The sequence below is a fragment of the Seriola aureovittata genome, chromosome 21 (assembly GCF_021018895.1).
Source record: "Seriola aureovittata isolate HTS-2021-v1 ecotype China chromosome 21, ASM2101889v1, whole genome shotgun sequence".
Taxonomy (NCBI): Eukaryota; Metazoa; Chordata; class Actinopteri; order Carangiformes; family Carangidae; genus Seriola; species Seriola aureovittata.
Genome location: NC_079384.1, coordinates 13,329,503 through 13,350,841, shown reverse-complemented (window position 1 = coordinate 13,350,841; position 21,339 = coordinate 13,329,503). Strand labels below are relative to the sequence as shown.

Genomic DNA, 21,339 nt, shown 5'->3' with positions numbered 1-21,339 from the left:
AAGCAGCCAGCAGCTGTTGTCTTGTAAAAATGTGACGCAAGGTTTTTCATCCCCGAGAGGAAACAGACAGTGACTACAGCATTTAAGCAAATGCCAACTTGAGCTAATTCAGTAGGCGCTCTTTAACAAAAATGGCGGTTTACCCACAGGGCACTTGTACCTCTAAAAAGGCAAGAATGAATTCATATTGAATGTCATATCTGCATTCCTGAAGCGTTTTGCAACATTGCCAATTTCAAAAAGAAGCTTAAATTGTTTGATACTTACATTAGGTGCCCCATTTTTACAAGGTGCGTTCAATTCAAACCTTTACTGTGAGCCTGCGAGAACTGCGACAAGGACGCTGAAATGATTAAAAATTAAAACAAGATCTAGGTCTTCTGGATGAGACCAGACAAGCCAAAGAGTGGTAACACAGTGTGGGAGCACAAGGTCAGGATCCTAGAGGCATGATACACATAAGCCTCAAAATGTCTGTGCTAAGACAATATTATCCAATTCTGTGTTGCGTGCACCAGATGAAATATATATTACCTAAGAAATCTGTGTCAGAGGCCATATAATCAAGTTCTCCGCCAACCATGACCTTGGCGAGCAAACTTGTTCCCTGTCATTTTGGAGAACAAGCGTCAGTCCATCTCCACTGCCGATTAGCTGTCACTATTAAGCCGTGGCCAGTTGGCATGGGGGAAATGGCAGTCAGTGGCTAACCAGCCTGATGCTGCTGTCCCCAGGGCAATTAGAGCCCATAAATGAGTTTACAACCTGGAGGACGTAAGAGGAGCTGGGTGGAGAAGGAGTGGGAGGAAACGACCGCTGCTACTGCTGATGCCCATCTCATTAGCGGTGCTATCATAATGTGTAGACATGAAAGAACTGTCTGCCGGTGCCGTGGGTGGCAATCTGTAGGCTGAATGTGGCATGTGTGGATTGCCCAGAAACAAGACACTGAGAAGAAGTGAATGAATTGCATTCAAAAACGCTTCATGAGGCTTCCAAACGTATTTTGAAAATGTGTTGTGACATTACTAAAAAAAAAAAAAAAAAAAAAAAATGCATGTTTTAAAGGAGCTATTAGTATGTTTTTTTATTGCTACAATGCTAGCGTTAGCATTAACAGCTGTTTACTTACCAGTCTAGAAGAAAAGTTGCGAGTTCAGCAAGAAAACTTAATTCCTTTACTCGCCAAGAGGTGTCTCCAGTGGTGGAAAGCAACGCCAATGTTAACTCTTGACTCTATCATGTCTTTTCTTCTACTGGAGTTAACACACTAGCCAGCGAGCCCCGGCCCTTTCCGACAGCAACTCAATGTAGCCTCCAATCTGCCCTGAAGACGCAACGCCTCGAAGAGGCGGTATTAAAAACTCGTCTTGTGAACACAGCAATGGCCGAAGCTTTTGTGAAGTAAAAATCACCACCAGCTGCTCCCAGCAAGAAACTGTGTTCGGTGGCAGAGAAAACTTCCAAAAAAACACTTTAAAGCACTTGATAAAGCAGGTACAAGCAATTATTATAAAGCTCTACTAACCAAAATGTTTATATTAACATTAGATCAAATGAGTATGTCCCTTCGATTGGTCTACACAGATTTTTAGCCTCTTTTCAACTCATTGTTTTGGATTTATAGCACCGTGACTATATGGTTTAGTCCAGTGGCGGCTGCTGGTCTTATAAGGAAGGGAAGCTCATTTTTGGCCTACATCATAAAATGTGTCCGTTTATTTAAATGTAAAGTCGCAGAGTGACAGAAGAGAGTCGCCAAACACAACGCTAGTCGTTTTTATCAAAGACAAAGTCGCTGAGGATCAGTAACGTCTCCAGATCAACTCCGAACGACGGAATGAAAAACTTGAAAACTGCTCCTGTGGATGCTTATACTTCAAGATCGCTGATTCGCTCATTTCGCTGTCAATCAAAAAGGGACTCAGCCTCAGACAGATCATCCAATCATCATGCAGTAGCCGAGCGTCCGGGCCAGCCCCCCAACGACCCCCAGAGACGCTGAGCGTCCGATGGGCGGGACAAAGCCCAGCATTTATCCAATGACCGTCTAGTTCTGATGCAGTGGAACAACCCACTCTCTTCTTCCCCCGTTGAAGTCAGTAGACGCTCGGCGTCTACACTGTGTAAAGCACTGTGGCGCTGCGGGGATGAATGAGAAGAAGTCGTGTCGGTTACCTGTGATAAGTAGCTGATTCTGAACAAAAGATGAACGTGTTCTAGCGCATATTTAGTCAATGAAATGTTCACACAACAGTACATATTTGACCACTTATTTTGTTGACATTTTAGGGGAAGCTGAGCTTCCCTTGCAGTCTTAGAGCAATCGCCACTGGTTTAGTCCCACCTCTCTCTCTAAACCCCAAGTACTTTACTGTTGTGTCCAGCACAAAAAGGCAGCTGGCTGGTGAATACAGTTGAACATCTGAAGGTTAAGAGCCAGATATTTTTCTCTGAAGTTGGTAGAGACCAAAACTAAGCTAAAAGGAGAATATGTTTGACTTGTGTTAAATGCTAATGTTGCTCCATATCCACTGGATGTGGAAATAGGCAACATCCAATAATAACCACCCGAACCAATTTTGTGAGGCAATAATATGTCTGTATTTATCAATTCCTGCTGAGCACTTCTGCCCACAGGCAACCAAAAACAGAAATTAACACAGCTTTAAACATATAAATAGAATTCAGTGTGGTGGTCCTACTTTAATGCTACAGCCTCAAAAATGTGAGGCTGCATGAGGCTGCTGTGAATTCAATCAGTCTCCAAAGCTACGGCAACCCAAGAGTGTGCAGCAAAAGAGCATGATGCACACACACACACACACACACACACACACACACACACACACACACACACACACACATACACAGCACACAGCCTGTGCTCTTAGATTGTTAATACAACACATTTATAGCTCTCTCATGGGATGAATGAATGTGTCACCTTGGGTTCTCACTGTGGCGAGGAGGAAACAACCGATCAAACAAACTTTGACGGTTAGCAACAAATGGAAGAGTTTCGCTAATTTGCTGCGAAGTCGACACCTGCAGTATTCAAACAGGTTCAAGTATAAAGACTGTGAGATGAGTCAGAGTTTGACAGGCTTATTTTTCATTGAGTTGAATAATGATTTAACTCCAGCAAGTGGCTGAATGCATGGACTAGAATGCAGAATTAATCTCTCGGTTGTCAAAAACAAGTGCAAGTAGACAAAAGGTTCAATCGGGGAAGATTCTGCTGAGGCATGGGGGATGACACATTGGCCTCGAGTCTGCGAGTCAAAAACAAAACATTTCATACGCTACAAAGCATGATGTGAGAATGGACTGCTGAGAGCTCAGTGACGCTCATCACATCCCTAAAGCTGCTCCAGAGAGTACAGGATCACAGTGGGTGTGGAGTGTTTGATCGAGCTTGTTAGTCCAGTTCATGCACATAGGGGCCTGTGTTGTTTATGTGTGTGTGTGTGTATGTGTGTGTGGCTTAGGAGGGTCAAGACTGTATGTTTTTGTTCCCTGACACTGCAGCCCATTCTGCAGCAGAACAGATATGATTTGCACACCTGCAGGGCACAGGGGAGCATCATCACCCGGCTACACTGATGTCTTCTGCATTATGACCCATGTGGCTGACGGAGTTTTTAAGGAGTGAATTCCAAAATAAAATCTGGCTTGTAGCAATCGAATGGACTGATGAGAGCAATACAACCAAAACTGAGCAGCAATGCAATCTCTAGTCAAATATCCTGGCTGGTGATGATGTTGGAGTGGTTTCGAAGAGAGTGGGCAGGGAGTCAGACTGCTTAGAGTCAACTACTGGCTGCCTTTCTAAGCTCTGCACATGCTGTAAATGGCCACTTTGAAGCTGCGCTTGAATAGATACAGCTCCAGGTACTCTGCTGTTATGTTAAAAGCCTTGTTATTTCAACTCCGGTGTTCTTCATTGTTTTTAGTCTGATGCATCTTCCATTAAAGTTGATTTTACACATCAAAGTCTGTTTACAAGTCTTGGGAAATACTGCTACACATGTGATAGAAGTTGTATAAAGCCCTTTTGTGGCTCCGGAGGGAGCTGCACAAAATCTGATAAATTTTCCTGAAGTGATGTCATTTGAGACAGTGTCAGGTTGAAAAACATCCAGGTGTTAGAAAGAAGTCGGTTTACCAGACTCTGTAGCCTGCTTCTCCCTGCTTGAAGCTGGCAGCTTGAGGATCAGGCGGCATCCTCCGGGGCGTTTTACTGAATAATAGAACATGTGGAAGTCTGTGCTCCTGTATTTGAGGGTTATCTTGAGTGAAATTCTCGTATTATTTTTATTTATATGTTAGCACTAATTAGCAGGAATCATTGTCTGCACTCACCATACCTGGCCTGTTAGCTTAGCCTGTTAACTAGCTAATTAGCCGGCAAATTAATTAGCCTTCGAGCAAGACGCCCAACTGTGCTAACAATGCTAACAGGTGCGTATGCTTGTGCACCGGAGTCTACACGCCCCACCACTACAGAATCTGTAACTGAACTGTTGGTAGCCATGTTGCATTGTGGGTAATGTAGGCACTAGGTTTTGAAGTGAGTGGAATAAAAACTAAAATCTGTGGATATTTTCTGATTCTTTCATTTTTCTTTTAAACAGTGCATCAATGTTATAAGAGGGCAATACCAAATCTGTGCAGTGTGCTCATGGGGAAGAAGGAATCTTGGTTGTCAAAAAACTGACTTAAGGTTTTCATCTGACAGCTGTTGCCTTGCCAATGCATAATAGAGTACTACAACACTTTCTGGTGCATGGCTCCTCTGAAAAGGCACAAATGAAAGGAGAAAAAAATTAAAAAAAAAATCACAAAAAAGCCTTTAAATACTTTTGCTCAAACTTCTTCTGAAGAGTGCACAAAAACACAGCTCTTTACTAAACTCCTAAACTGCAAAGCACATTTCATCTCTTTTTATATTTTCAACAAAAATGGAATCAGGCAAGGTTCACATTAATAAAACAGAAGGCCACGGCAGCACAACAAGCAACAAAGTAAAGAGATGCTGAGAGTAAGTTTGGAGATTAGCAGGCAGCATACAGCCGAGCATCTATAATTCATGTGATTGTTTGCGTCTGCGCTGACTGCTCATCTGATTGCTACACCGCTGAGGCCTTGTGCCGATATTTGCATGGAGAGAAAAACATTAGAAAATATCCTTACCCACTTCTGACTGCTGTTCCTTAGCAACAACAGCGCAGGGAGTTTATGTGTGTGATTGTGTGTGTGCATGTGTGTCCAGTGGGGTTGTACTTACTTATTTTGCATCATGTTCATTATGACCCAGTCGGAGGGGTAGACGTTTTTCCCAATGAGATCTTTAAACATGATAAATGTTTCCATTAGGAAATCCTGCAAGAGAGATAAAGTTTTCAAAATGAAAACTGTTATTCTTCCTAACACCAAGATAAGAGCAATTTGAAAAGAACAGTTTGAATTTGTGACTTTCAGACAGAAACAGCTTTTAGATCAGTTTTTAAGGTCAAGGTGACTCCGGTATTTCCTTTATGCAAGTGACCCTTGAGAGAAATAATCCAGAATGTTCGTAACTGCTCATGTGCAGTAGTACAATGAGATTACAACTTCTCACAGGAACACTACTTCATGTGATATTTAGATAACATTAACAGGGCATATAATTAGAGCTATTAAAGCAGAACATGACAACTTGATAACTAGTTTCACTTCTATTACTAATAGATACTCAGCTACCTTCTCTGCAGCAACCACTTCAAATTCTCCTGCCTTAACTTCAGGCTTACAAAGTCATCAACTTTTTTTCTAATATGAAATTAAAGATATAAAAAAATATATATTCAAGGGACATAAAAGTACATTTTGCTTTTATCTTTTCTTAATGCAATTTTGTTTAACCTTCACAGATCTTGATTGCTTCAATGGTTCCATTTAGAAATGTGATCTTCTTCAACTGTCACACCCACACTAGTTTTCAATTGATAACAGTACCAGCTAAATGCCTAAAATCATAAATAATGTAAATCTATTTCTGGCTGTCGACGTTCACTGCTGGATGAATCCCTGTGTTTTGCGGTGGCCTGTTTAGAAAAAAAAAAAAAAAAAAACAAACTGCAAAGACAACAAAGCCTTTTGTGCTGCAACCAGTTCTGAAAAGTGTGATGTGGCCCACGCCAGCTTCAGGGACAATAAATCTGTGGAAAAATCCTGCTTCATCACAGTGATTGTTTTATCCCAATATGGGAAATAGACAGGCAGCTTTAAACAAGGCCTGTGTACAACCACCAAGAGCAGAGTGCAATTCATGTTGATTTCTTTTTATAGTCACCTGAGGACATATCATTAATTCCTGAATGAAAACATGTGGGTAAATAAACACTGCCTCAGAATGTCAGCTTACACAAGCTCAATCAAACAAGTACAAATAAGAAGTAATCTCACTAATTCTATAAATTCTCCCAGGGGCACTCATATATTTATTTATTGACTACCACATAAAAGCAGTGTGTGCTGCAAGTAGCAATAAAAGCTCTGCCTACTTGAATTTCATACTGCTTCACCTGTAGTATAAATTAGATTCTTGTCCTTCCTATAAGGCTCAAAATCACTTGTTGGGGAAAAAGCTAACAGTGGGATTTCCCCACTTGTCAGAGCAGAGTAATTTAATGCTAATCTGGCAGCAGATACTAGAGAAATACCGCTTTGAGGGAGGAATTATTCAGAGCTGAAATCCATAACATCAATGAGATTTATCCCTCCTCCACAACTTGTTGGCTGCAATGAGTGATCTGCTTCCCTTCGGAGTAACTATCATCAATAGCATGCTGTACATATAGCAGCCCAAGACCAAGGACCATCAGAAATTCAATTTCATACTTCAATGTGGAGGAAAAACATTTTTCTAACAGATCTAATCTAACTTCTGATTTCTAGAAAAGACAGAGCAAAATAATACTGAACTATGGGTCTTTTTTTTTTTTTAAAGTTATTACATGACAATGTAGCTAAAGTGTTTCATCTGGTAGACACGGACACACTGATAAGGTGTACTCACCACCACATCACTCCTTATCTTGCCAAAGGTGCTGATCAGATGAGCGTAATGATAGTCGTCCATCTGCCTCAGTGTGGCAGTCATGCTGGCCACAAAGCTCCCCTGGAGAAGAGAAACAAGTGCATTCAATACACAATCAAGTTCAAATGGAAGGCTGAGGATAGAAGGACTCTGTGCCTGTGATTCTGATGGATGCTGACTGGCCGAGCTGATTGGGTCTGAGTACTAAAAGCAGGCATGGCCTCCCAGGTTTGAAAAAGGTAGGCACCCTCACTCAGTGAATGATCTCATTAACCTACTGCCCTCCACTCCCCAGCTCTTTGTCTCCACTGATTATAATGCCTGTGAGGTCCCTAAAGTGCTGTCTTTACTTCACAGTCCGCTCTCCTGGCTCTGGTTAGCACTCTGTACATGAGCTGCGGAAGGCAGATAAGAGAAGGCAAATGCGTGGCGGGCTGGGTGGAGAGAGGCTGCCGCTGCCAGTCCGGTGTTACGCCAGTGATGTGTGTGGACAAAGGCCGAGATAATGCTGGAGAAAAGAATTGGGAAGTGCATATTTAGCATTTTTGGACGGGTCCTTGTTGACCATTACTGTGACTGAATACTTTGTACTGAATAGAGATTTTAGTGAAATTTACAAGAGCAGATCAATTTAGCAAGTGAATCATGATCATCTGCTGGAAAAAGAAAGAACAAAAGACAAGTAAAAAGACTCAGATGGCAAAGAGATGATGTTGTAAGTTTTTTCATTAAGCAAAACAAAAGATGCAGGGTTAATTAAAAATAAATCTTAACAAGTTACAGTGTTGGCATAAATACTTTCGAAGAATACGAGCATACAGTGTATCATTATCATTATTATTATTATTATTATTATTATTTATTTCATAGCTGCTCCCACACGGTTTTACCTCAACTAGTTGATCAAAGAAAATGCACCAAAGATAAGAGGAGGCAATTAACCGCTTTGTTGCTGAATGCATGAGAGCACATCCAGATTAATAAGTCTTAGGTCTGATAAGCGTTAAGACGCAGGTGTCTGTCTATCTTCAAAACCTAAAAACAACTGGAGTCAGCGTCATATTGCTGGATTGAGGCTGACCTTTACCGCAGCTCACAACATACATCCTCCACTAGAGGAGCTAACAAAAGCAAAGACCCATGAGAAAATGGAAAGAAAAAATGGCTAAGGGAAGAATTTCCAATTTAAAAGCTCTTTGAAAACATATTTTTAATTCATATATTTCAATCTGTGACTGAAAGCATCTGTTTTACGCAAAAAAGACAAATGCACGAATTCGCTTTAAAACACAATATTAAGATGTGAAATTCATGTCGTCTGTAAGATAAAAAGACTTTGAGCCTATAAACCTGTATGTTGAACTACACTGAGATCTAGTTAAAAAAAAGTATCGGTCCTTAACTAATCACCTGAACACACACATTAATGTGGGACTACCTTGGAGAAGTGAGGACTTAGTGCAGCCCTCATGCGACGAACATAACTCAGCTGCTTCATGGTAGTTAATCCTCACAAGGCATTCTGTTTCTGGAGAACCTCTCCTTGAGCTGTAATTAGGCCTGACCCACCGAAACACAGCAGAGCAGAAATGATGCTGAACACACACGCACGCACGCACGCACGCACGCACGCACGCACGCACGCACGCACGCACGCACGCACGCACGCACACACACACACACACACACACACACACACACACACACACACACACACACACACACACACACACAGACCTCACCTGACCCCTCTCTCCAATTCTTCTTTTTTTTACTCTGAGCTTGTGGTTATCGCTTTATTGTTTTTTAGACCGGTTAATTATTATTATTGTACGTACGACAACAACACTTCTGACATCAACACGAACTATAGCTTAATCAGGCAAAAGGCACCAAAACAATCACTAATGCAAACATCTATTATTCATGTTTCCTTCACTTTTTCTTTTCGCCACGTGGAGCCGACGACTGCTTCACTTCCCTCTCCGTAATGCTTCACAGAAACCAGTATGACTCATGTTATATTAATATGGAAATGTTTTTCTAAAGCGCAGAGGGCAGGACTCTTTCATCTGTGAGGGCATGTACGCCTCAGTTCTTCAGCATTAAAGATGGAGAACAAATTTAGGCAGAGATTAGAAAGTGGCGAAGAAGCTAGTGGGTATAAAGTTTGTAAAGTGCGCAGAGAGATGGTTCTCTCTCACTCCTGTGCCTTCTTAATGACCTAACTGAAGAAAAAAGGATGCACAAGGACATAGATAACCTCTGGAACTGAACTGAAGGTAGTAGTTTAGAGGGTTTTAGTCTTGGTGCAATAAAAAAGGCAGCATTATTTGGAGATTTTTTTTGAGGATGCTGAGCCTATCCTTAAAAATTCCCAGCTCCAGGAGTGTAACTGGAGTGAGGGGCAGGAAGTGGCTGTTGCAACCCGCTTGACATTGTGCAGTCACTTCATTATTAAAAAGGAGAAAGGTCTTCAAAGCAAGGCAGAAGTCTTTAGTCTAACCTGTTGCAGCGATTCCCCTCACCACTAAGACTAGAGAATCTCGATCAGCTGGAGGGGATACCGCGCTCATTCATTCTTTCTGTCTCTTCAGCTGTGAATGAATCCCCAAGATAAAGAGCCGTCAGAGCAAACTTTACATGCTGTAAGCCTCAGTGTGGGACTTGCCATAAGGCTCCAGAGCTGCGTACAGTAGTATAAGCCCCTGAAGCTTACTCCCAATGTTCAATCAAGACTGCCAACAGCACAGGCAAATCTACGCCAAAGTTACTATTGATTTTATTTCTGTAATGTGTTGGTCATGGATGAATCTTAAGCTTCCAAACAAATGTAATTGCTGGTAGAGGCAGTAAGATCAGCTGGCACATACTGACGGGAAGTTGAATACAGGTGAGGTGGGGGTGGGGGTACAGACGGAGAATCTCTCTCAGGGGAGGGATTCAGACCTTTCACTGTACAACAATCAAGAACAGATGCTGCCCTAATGGGAGAAATAGAGATGTGGGACACGACTGCAAATGGAAAGGTTCAGGTGTCTTCATCAGAGGTCTCTGGCTCTAATTTAATGGGTGCAAAGCAGCAACGGTGTGATAGCCTTCGCTGTCATACAGCTGACTCCACAGGTCTAGCGCAATGACCGGCGGTGTATGGAGTGAACCAGAAGAACTCAAAAAGGCCAGCCTGTCCTCTCAGGGCTCTCCACTTTTATTACTGGGATGAACCCCAGGTACTGTTGCCATGACAACTCTTATTTTATTTTTTATTTTTTTAAGGAAAGACAAAGGATGGATGGAAATCAAATAAAGCAGGCTAAAATGGAAGGGTTTAGTGTGAGTGACAGAGGTACAGTGGGGCCTAAAAGTCTGAGACTACCCCACTGTATATGGCAAATGAGGAGCTGTAGCAGAAGAGGGAGAGCCAGAAAATAGTACTTCAGCTCTCTGCCTGAAAAAAACAACTACAAAACAAACCAAAACAAAGATACATATAAAAGACACAAGAAACAGAAAAGGGAAAGTCAAGAAATCCTAATATGACTCCTTTTATTGCTTTCAATGTACAAGGTTACTTTGAGTTTGACTGTGTTATGCCTCCTGCGGTTGTCACTTTGTTTGTTTTCCAACTTGAAGGCTGAATTTATTAAAATTAAATCACTACTATGAAAAGACTACTAAAGCTAAACACTAACAATATAAGGAGTTCCTACATCAGTGATGAAATTCCTGGCATAAGGGAAGACTGAGTCACATTATACCCATTAAACAAACAGAAACCAACAAGACGGAAAAAAATGGAAACAACTGTTTTTCTTAGATCCTTACTATCTGTGGAGCAGAAGTGATGTTGTTACCTAAATTAAATCAGTTGTATATTAAAAGCCTCAGTGGCACCAAAGCAAATTCATGGCTGCACAACACTGCAGTGTCCAAAGTACAAATGGCTGAAAATCAAATAATCCAAGGCCCCTTTTCTCACGAGATGACAGACATATAAATTATAGTTATAAAACACCACATTTGTCAGTGATGATGCAAAATGATCAGGATTAGTCAGTGTCCAAAATAGCAATTTACTTAGTACAACAGGGCACCCTATTGAGCTTGTCTTGAAGGGAAGAGAAGAAAAAATGAGGAATAAAAAAAACATTTGAGACAAAGCTCATGGCCTCCAATAAAAGGTCATGAGCAATGAATAAAAAAACCACAATTATGAGCACAGTGACTGAGCTTCCACTGGAGATGATAAAGCACCTGAAAGACAAGATAAACATGCTGAAAACACTTAAAGAAGTCAATCATTAAATCACCACCAGCTGTGCTGTCATTAATGTCAAGTATTTATCTTCTGAAACAATTTCTCAAGCTAATACAACAACAAACGGAAACTTCACAATTGATATCTATCACAGTGTCCAGAAGCCGCAGATTTCCGAAACCCTGCCTCCATATCTATCTTATACTTGAGAGCAAATGAGGCAGAATCTTAGTGGAAATGAAAAAGTGGTGATTAGAGGGTAGGGCCAGATCCATCATACACCGCTCTCAAGCCCGCATCTCTTTGATAATTCATCTCACTTTAGCGGCTGACAGCGGAGAAGTAAAAATTGATGTTTGCTCTAGTAGTGAAGGGTTGCCCCATAAACACAGCATTGTTTTAAGCCTTTAATTAAGCCGGTGGGGAAATGGCACGTCGGTCTCTGGAGAGACACCGACTGAGACTCAACCCGTCTCTGAAGGAGAGAAAACTGACACAGGAGCAGCGAGAAAAGACAAGGAAGGGGGATGTATGATGACAAACAGGGACCAAAATGACTCCCTCTTTCTTTCTATTAGCTTCAGGCCTGATGCAATATGAATTTGCTGGCTCATTACTACAAAAATTACACAAGCACACAGAAAACCTCACACTGGCACTACACCATTTAATCTCAGAGAGATGAAGCCTCTCCTCCTATGCAAACACAAGTGATGGGCACTGCTAAATCAATGAGGCTGTGGTTGTAAAGAAAAAAAAAAAAAGAAAAAAAGATGAGGAGGAGAGAAGCATAGAGTAAAGGACGGCGGGTTTTTACTGGCAAAGGTGACCATCAGCAAACAATAAAATCTCAATTTGTATTCTCTTCAATTTGCGTCATCGCTCAGACAGAGCATGGAGCGGTGTTGGAGCTGAGATTTAAAAAATTGCCACTGAGGTGATTTTCCGAGGAGAATTAGAATGAAAAGGTGAAACGGCATCAACACTCCCTGAAAGAAAAAAAAAATGCATAAACTAACTTTGCATCAACCCTTTAAAATGTCCAAGGACGAGTCTCTTCTGCTGCTGTGTTTATTGATAAATACATAAACATAGACCTGTTCTTTTATATTACTTTCTCAAAAAGAACTCACACATAAAATTACTTATTTGCCACTTAATAATATACGTTATGATTAGGCAAATTTATCTCTAAACCAAAACCTTATGTCGTAGAATTTTTTTTAAATAAGTCTATATATATATATATATATATATATATATATATATATAAAATATTTATTATCATCTTAGAACTATCAGAATAATGACTCTTTATTTTAAGACAGTTAAATACAATGTTCTTCAATTTAATGCAGTTGCTCTAGACTCCCTGTATAGTGTATCGTGTCTTATTGCAGACCAGAGGGGTAAATGCATCTGTCCATCTCCTCTCTTTTCTCTACACACCACTATCACACACACACAAAAAAACAGTGCAGACAGGAGAACAGAGAGGCTGGAGAGGCAGCAGCACTAAAGCACTTCTCACGTTGGCCTGTCAAAGGGAGGCAGAGCTGACACATGCAAGGTACTTGGCCACTGCTGCAGGATTCAACAGCAAGCCCACTTGGCTCCAACATCAGGCCAACAAGGTGGCACGCAGGCAGGTCAGCCAACGGACACGAGCGGAGGACCTGTTAGATGCCGGCTCAAACACTTCTTTTTCTTCTTCAGCGGCGTAATGGCGTAATGCACTGTGATGTCCAGGTAAACACTTCAGAATACATAATGATAAATAATAACCACAGAGAAACCAGGGCAGCCAGCCATGAAAGTGACCCGTTATGCCATTCATTCAGACAGCATCCAACTTAGACAAGCTCGAGGAAGCACTTTCACACTCTAATACATCAAAGCATTACACTTCCTTCAACAGACACCTGAATTTATACAGGAAACTCCATTGAGCCAAGACCACTTTCTTTCACAACAAAGCTCCGTGTGTCCAAAGCCAAGCCGACATCATTCGCTGGGAATTAAATAGATGTTGCTGATTATTGTCCGGTCAGAGTGTGGGGTTGCGTGGATGGACTAGAGACTGTTTGAGTCAAAAATATGTTGTCATGTATTGAAACCATAACACGCTGTCCAGACAGCACGGACTGTTTGCTACTAAAGGTCAAACCCAGCTTTAAAATATCGTGTTTTGAGGTGGCCCACACTTTGATATTAGCTCTTGGCGGTGACTGGGTCTGAGGCACAGGACACTTTTTGACATTTCTGGAAAAACGAGTAAAGTTAACAATAAGGTGATTATCTCAAAATAAACTACGGGTACCCTGATGTTATATCTCTATCAACCCACCCTCATATGACTTAAAAGATGAGCATGTTTGTTACTTCATGCGAGCTACTTTGTTTTAACCCACTTCATACTCCAGATGCCTTTTTTTCTTTTCTTTTTTTCTTTTCAGACAGACTCAGAGTTAGCTTTGTGTGCACGTTTGATGAAAAGACCAAAAGACTGCAGCAGATGGGGACAGACTCTCGCTGACGTATCTGCTTGGCACATTTTCAGCTTTGCTTCTCACTCTTAAGACTTGCTGGGGCAGTGCTGCTGCACAGCAGACACATCATGTCAGCCTGTCAGCTGAAATATATACACACTTGCACACACACACAAAACTTTCCCTTTCTCTTTCGCGATCGCCGACAGATCTAAGCTACAATAAATTGACAGCTCTCTTCTATGTCTAATAATTCGCCTCCATACAGATATGACAGTCAGCACTCTAAGTGCTCTGTGTGGATGAATGCACTCAGGATCTCAGAGGACAGATTGGATATGAAGCTGAGTGGTGACAGTGAGGCTACTAAAATGAAAGTTTCATTATAGCTAATATGGGATTCAGCAATTTAAAACTGTTTAGACTCATTTGTTGATTTGGGGCAGAAGAAGTTGTACCATTTTTTTTTCTTTTTTATTTGTTGGGAGGTCTCACCACAAGACAAGACCAATGAGAAAACCGGGGAACTTTTAGACTAGAGTGGCAGCAGCATGAGCTGAGAAAGAGAAGGGTGACGATGAGAGGAAGACTCCTGTCCTGTCAAATCAGCAGCAACTCTCCTCTCAAATCACAGGAGGTATGTGCACCGAAATAATAAATAAATCATGAGAATATGTTTGTGACATAGTCAATCCACCACCTGTAATTCTAATACATTGCTTCATTTCATTAATGTTTCCCATCCGAGATGAAATTTGTGGGGTTTTTTTTTTGTTTGTTTGTTTGTTTTAATGAGTTGTCTCTACTGTGCAGTGTTTTTATTTAGTACTTCAAAACCAAGGTCTCTTATTTGATATGTCTACTTTTCCACCTAAACCAAGGGCAAATGTTTAGCAAATGTTTACGGTTTGTTTGGTTATTTGTTTATTTTTAGGATATTAGATTAGATTTTATAAAGCACAAATGGAAAATGCACATAAAACAGGGAAACAGAATTGTACCTAATGAGGATAATGACAGTGTGGTCATAAACAGTAGAAACTCCGTACTCAAATCACAAACCACACAATCCATAAATCTAGTTACAATCCCAACACGCCCGGCGGCAAAAACTGAGAACAAACTGGGTCTGGATCTTCCTTTGCGGCAGCACTGTGTATACGGTACATGCACAGGACAAGGACATCAAATAGGAGTCCTCAGAGAGCTTGGCTTCAAGGTAATGAAATCAATAGGAGAGGAGAGTCACTCCAGTGACTTGTCCACTCCCACCGGTTTATCCATCTGAGAAACTGTTTGCTTACACAAGCAGATCGCTGAGCAGATCCCAATAAAAGAAAACGGCAAAGCCAATTTCACCCACACATACAGTACCCATCACCATTTATCCGTTAAATAAATGCCATTAACCCTGGGTTCAAATCTTAAACAATTGCCAAGCACCAAGACGCTCCAAGGTCAAATCCTTACAAAAATTATTCAGCTTTCTCCCGTGTCAAAAGCTGCAGCGTGTCATCACCTGGCATAGCAACAACAAGGCTGTGTTGCAGATGTATTACTGTCACACAACAAAAACAAGGAGACACTCTCATAAAGCTGTGTTGTGGGCAGTCAGTCAGTCAGTCAGTCAGTCAGTCAGTCAGTCAGTAAGGGAGCAGCAGGTATTTTTTGTCACGTTGTAGAGAGGCCAGATAAGGGGGAGGGGATGAACAAAGAATAAGAAAACTTTCTGTTATTCATATGTCATAAAGAGAGAGAGCTGTGCTGCAGTGACTGAGCCGAGCTGCTGAGTGATAAACAAGGGATGTAGGTTTAATGGATTTAAGAGTGAAGTGAATCTGAGTGTTGGCTGTAACTCAATCACTTCACCCACTTCATTCTCCAAAAATCTTATGGCTTTCTTCCACAGCTGGAACAGCTGTCCTGCTGGCCGCTACTGAATTGTGGACGTCGCGCTGACAGAGCTGTTGAAGCATCATTTCAACCACATTGTGTCTGGCATTATGAGGGAAAACAACCTTTGCTTTTTAATTTGACATTATATAGTCTATATTATTATATATTCTGCATATGCACATATAGCTACAGCATGTCAGACCTTACCAGTTCTGAAATACCTTGATTGTTATTTTTACATTACATTACACCATTTCATCAATTGTGTCAATGACAGATGATTTTATAGTATAAATGTAACTTAGTATGATATACACTATTTGTAGAATCTGTCTTCACTGAATCATCACTAGAATTATAAAGATAGTGGTCTAACACATTAGGAATCCCCATTATCAATCGATCTGAATATGATATAGTTTATAGAATAGTTTCATATATAGATGTCTGAAGACAAGTTACAGGTTTATCATACCTTCATGCTTTGCTGGAAAGTTTTTAATTTCATATTTAGGGTTCAGTGATTTAAGATAATCAACATGACTTTTGTTTAAATAAGGCTACTTGCTGGAAATTACTAAATTTTAAAATTAATAACAAGATAACCAGCATTTACTGTTGAGACTAGATTCCAATGACAAAATCCAATAAGAAGTAATTATCCAATAGTGAAAATAAAATTTATAAAATGTATCTACAGGGAAATAAACCGAATGAGAAACAAGTAAATAATAAAGTGTCATAAACATGATATAATCATGAGAAGTATCTGGAAGAACACAACTTATTAAATGTAAACTTGCTTTTACTAAATAAAGATGAATCTATTTTTTTTGTCAGACAGAACTAAAATCTTTACAAGAGCTTAAATTTGATGAATGTATTTTATTGCCAGTTAAACCCCCCCTCAACTCTAAGTTATTGAATTCTGGTTTACATGAATCCTCAATAACAAAATTACATATTGACTTCACGGGTTTCTGAATGATAAACGATGCTGCCGGTCTTTACTGTATGTGAACCACATGACTGCTGATTCACTGGTAAATATAAAGGTGCATGAAAAAGTTCACATACACGACCACACACACACACACACACACACACACACACACACACACACACACACACACACACACACACACACACACACACACACACACACACACACACACACACACACACACACACACAGTGGCAGCAGCTGCTGTCTGGAGAGCTGCAGCTCATTACCATGGTACCTGAGGCTTAAAGCAGAACTAGGGGTTTCCCTGTGAGAGAATGAGGGCGAGCCATGGTTGCGAAAACATCCAACCAAGCATAGACAGCTTCACTTTTACATGATCAAGGTTTCAGCAACTTTGCTTTTTCTTTTTACTCCCTCCTTAATTTCTTCATTAAACACCACAATGCTACATCACAAATCCAATTAAGTCTTAGAGGAAAACGCAGGTTCCCAGATGAAAAACAGGTCTTCTGCTGCACAAATAGTGTTAACTACTAACTAGCCCGTGACAGATGGATGAAAAACTGAGAGGAGATCAGGCAAACAAGCTACTAGAGAGAGGGGGTGTGGGTGGTGGGGGCAAGCAAGCAGATGGAATCTTCTTCCCCGCACAAAGAAAAGAGCTGTGAGGACTCAGGGAAATTGAGACGACAGAAGGTGAATGGACTTGTAATGAAACTCTCAAGTTTGATAATGCACGACGAGCTGCACTCTATGGAGACGCCAAGCAACGCACACATGCACTACAGAGAATTACAGACACAGGTGTGCGTGCAGGCTGGCGAGTCTCCTGAACACATCCGTTGCCGTCTTTCTTGCACGCCGCGGCTGCAGGAGCCGCGAGGAGAAAGTGCTCAGTGTACATTTTTGGATTTAATTCTTCTGCTCCTGGCAAATGAAGTGAGTAACGCAAGGTTTGATGTGCATATGGTCTCCCAGGATGTGAGGTCACTGACAAAACTGAAGATGAGATAAAGGGATGATGCATGAACCTGCCAGATGTAGCCAAAACTAGAACTGTACTTTCTCCACTGCAACCTTCCCGCCTCCCTCTGCTCTCTCTCACTCTCTCTCTCCCATGCTCCCTCCCCCTCTCGCTTAATCTCTCTCTTTTCTCTCTCTCTCTGTCTGTCCGTCTCACTCACTCTCTCTCTCTCTCTCTCTCTCTCCCTCTCTGCACACACACACTCAGATGCACACACGCAGAAAAGAGGAGAAAGCCAGAGAGGAGAACCACGGCAGCACGATGGGGATATTCTGCCTGCGTGGGCTCTGTCGCTGAGGCGTCCGGAGTTCAGCCACAGAGTGTGTGTGTGTGTATGTGTGTGTGTGTGTGTGCGTGCGTGCCTGCGCGTGAGAGAGTGTGCGTGTGTATGCATGTGTGTGTGTGTGCGTGAGAGTGAGTGAGTGAGTGAGTGAGTGAGTGAGTGAGTGAGAGCCCCTGCCGACGCCGTGCGGAGAAAGGGGAACGGAGGAGAGCGGGTGGAGAGGAGGAAAAAGAGAGGGGGAGTGTTGACTCTGACTGGGGCTTAGAGGAACCTCACGCCACTGGATCAGAGGACGCAGATGTGCAACAACTACTCCAACTGCCGCTGCTCCTGTTTTGCCTGCGTGCCACTGCCTGCCTGCCCTCTTAACTTCTGCCATGGCATAGCCTCCTCTTCCAGCTCGCCTCTAATCCGCTAAGGAAACGGGCATGCATGGGCACAACCAGAGATCTAGGCTATCGCATCCTTTACGTCAGTAATTCACAGTCTGAGGTGAGTCGCTCCTCTCTGCTCTCGTCCTCTCCTCTATTTCACCTCTCAGTCTGCAACTGCAAGAGGGGAAAGTCTGTTCAAATAACCTCTGTTGGGGGAAATCCGAGGGATCTGCTCGCTCTGTGGGACTGAGCCTGGGATAAGCCACAGGGAATGTTTTCACTGAAGATTTTCCCTTTTAGTCGGCTGATCAAATATCAAATACGTGTGGCAGATGAAAGGAGGTAAATCTCAGATTGATTTTATGCTTAGTTTCCTCTGCCGGGGTGAAGTGGTTAAGAGAGATTTCAGGCAGTGGTTGTGGAATGTGCTGATGTTTGAGTTTAAGAAACGATTCAGTCAGTTCTGAAAACTTTAAATGTGGAAAATGTTCATATCACAGGTAAATATCATGGAGTCACTACCCCTGCTGGCTGACATTTATTACATCTGGCAGGTCAGTTTTCTACGTTGGAGAGGATTTTGACTCGAATTTAACCAGACTGGCTCGGCATACATTGCTAAAACTGTGCTTGCGTACGAGGGCTTGCATGATGCTGCATTTCCTCTCAGTTTTGCAGCTGAGTGAGCGTTACATAAAAAAAACACAGATACCTGAACCAAAAGAATTGTGGAGAATTGTTGCATGAAGCTGTTGTCCCATATATGGAGGCAGGTAGCTTGCAGCACTGAGGAATATGTAATGAGAACTGGGCATCAGACAGCTGGCTGCATCTGATGAAGGACCTTAACTAAAGACTAATGTAGATTAATGGACTGGGTGAACTCACCATCTTCTTACAGACTGTGTGTGTGTGTGTGTGTGTGTGTGTGTGTGTGTGTGTGTGTGTGTGTGGAGAAGAGAGAGAGAGAGCATGAGTTGCACAGAACCCTCACATCTCGACTGTCCTTCAGTTGCCACACAAAACGCACGTCACTCCCACTCATCCCCCACAAACCCCCTGCCATCACTCTCTGTCTCCCCCCTTCAACCCTATCGCATATCAACGCTCTGATACAATCTCCCCTCTGCTCCATTTCACTTTCTGCAGACACCGAGGAGAGGACTGATGGAAACAGATGAAGATAAATACAGACAGAGGAAGAGATATAGAGCAAGGGGAAAAGAGATTGTCTGCGAGAAATAATAGAGAGAGTAAGACAGGAGAGGATATTGAATTTTCCTTTTATTCTTACAATTGAAGGGTTTAATGTGCTGACACTCAAGAGTGACATGAAAAGTGCAAACCTGCCGTCACAGCCTTAGTTAAATAATGTAAATACAATTGTATAAAATAATTGGGTTGGGAGGAAAGTAGGACGCTGCTCAAGATGACTGTCGCCCTTCAACCTTCATGCCGCCTCTGTGAGAACTGGGCACAGCAGGTCCAGGAGCGATGGGTGTGATGGCCCAACACTTCAAAGCTAATCCTTTATTTTTAGGATTCACTGGTACCAGTCTGGACTTTACTCAGTAATTCTCCAGAGAGAAGGCAGAGGAAGCCTTGACTCTTTTGCCAGATAAGCACACACAAGAAAGAAGTGCGTGCACGCCACTGCTGAGAGGTGAGGATGGAAAGGAAGGTAGAACAAAGCAACAACAAAGCTTTACGCACAAAGATGGCAGGCACACAACAGAGAGTACTGGCAGGGAGATATGTTATAGAGTTGCCCTGCACAAATTGCCTTTTGGGGAACTTTTAAAAAAAAAATGTTTATTTGCTTTGCATGACACCTGCCTCAACAAACCAGGCGAAATGTGGCAGACGCTGCAAGGGTGGGAAGGAGCGAGGAAGAGCACAGGGTTTCCAAACGAGTGGTAAAGTGTGCAGTTGCCTCCCCGTGGCCTCTCTCACTGGGAGGGGTACTCATTCATCCAAAAAACAAATTACTCTCCTATAAAAGAATGACTGCTTTTGGAACAAGCCAGATGTTACCTTTCATGTGCTAATAGGATTATTCATTAAGAGTCAGATTTTTTTTTTTTTTTTTACCCTGGGAGCGACGCAACAACGTCACGCAGCTGAGGTGAATCTCATGCGTCTGTTTTTTCTCTTTTTGAAGAGGAGAAAGTGTTTTGAGTCAGTTGCTCACAGAAGAAGACGCTTTGCACCTGATCCCACCTGGGTGTTGTCACCAGTGTGCGCTGGTGTATGTGTGTATAAAGCGTGTGTTCCCCATTGCTCTGCAGTAGGGGCCCAGTCAGCTGGGGTTCCAACAGGCCCAGAGGCAGAAGAACAGAGGACGGGAGTTGACTGTGGTACAGAGAAAAAGTGGAGTCTATGTTTCATGACTTTCAGGGCTAGAATGAACAATTCTTTCCATTAAAAATTCATCTATTTATTGTTTCTTCAATTAATAGAGAGAGAAATGCCCGACACAATTTCCCAGAGCCTGAGACAACCAGATATTCAATTTCCAGTTACATAAAAGAAAATAAAGCGACATATTTTTACGTTTGAACAAACATTTTGCATTTTTGTTCCATGAATGACAATTTATGAAAGTGTTTTCAAACAAGTTTCCGTGCATCCACTACCCGCTGAAGCACTAATTACTTGTGGCTTGAGGATCTCGCGAACAACATTGTGACAATTTCTGTTATACAGATTATTGATCTCTGCAGGCAGGGGTCAGAGGGCAGGGGGAGCGGTCATGCAAGCTGGTGGGCATAATGTGAATTCAGACCATTAACTCTGTGCTCTCTGCCGTGTTGAGAAAAATGAGTATGAACACAAATGTCATCGTTTTTGTTGAGTTGTTGTGGGAGAGTGGGGACTGTCCTGCAAACCATCACTCTAAACAGGTACTGTTAAAACTGTTACCCAACGAATCTTTCAGGGAGAGATTGCTAGCTAAAAGCCTCA

The 21,339-nt window shown here is 42.0% G+C and overlaps 2 protein-coding genes across 3 annotated transcripts in view; one reads left to right on the top strand and one right to left on the bottom strand.

Annotated features, from left to right (window-relative positions):
• dock1 (dedicator of cytokinesis 1) overlaps positions 1-21,339 on the bottom strand; it is a 180,521-nt gene that overhangs the window by 55,155 nt on the left and 104,027 nt on the right. For both annotated transcript variants that reach the window (XM_056366513.1, XM_056366514.1), the window contains exons 28-29: positions 7,064-7,165; positions 5,291-5,385 (exon numbers count right to left, since the gene is read on the bottom strand). In XM_056366513.1, coding sequence (XP_056222488.1) covers positions 5,291-5,385; positions 7,064-7,165 — 197 coding nt within the window. The remainder of the gene's footprint in view (positions 1-5,290; positions 5,386-7,063; positions 7,166-21,339) is intronic.
• LOC130162728 (inhibitory synaptic factor 2A) overlaps positions 17,935-21,339 on the top strand; it is a 30,874-nt gene continuing 27,469 nt past the window's right edge. The window contains exon 1 of the mRNA XM_056366515.1: positions 17,935-18,493. The gene's annotated coding sequence lies outside the window, so the exon portion shown is untranslated. The remainder of the gene's footprint in view (positions 18,494-21,339) is intronic.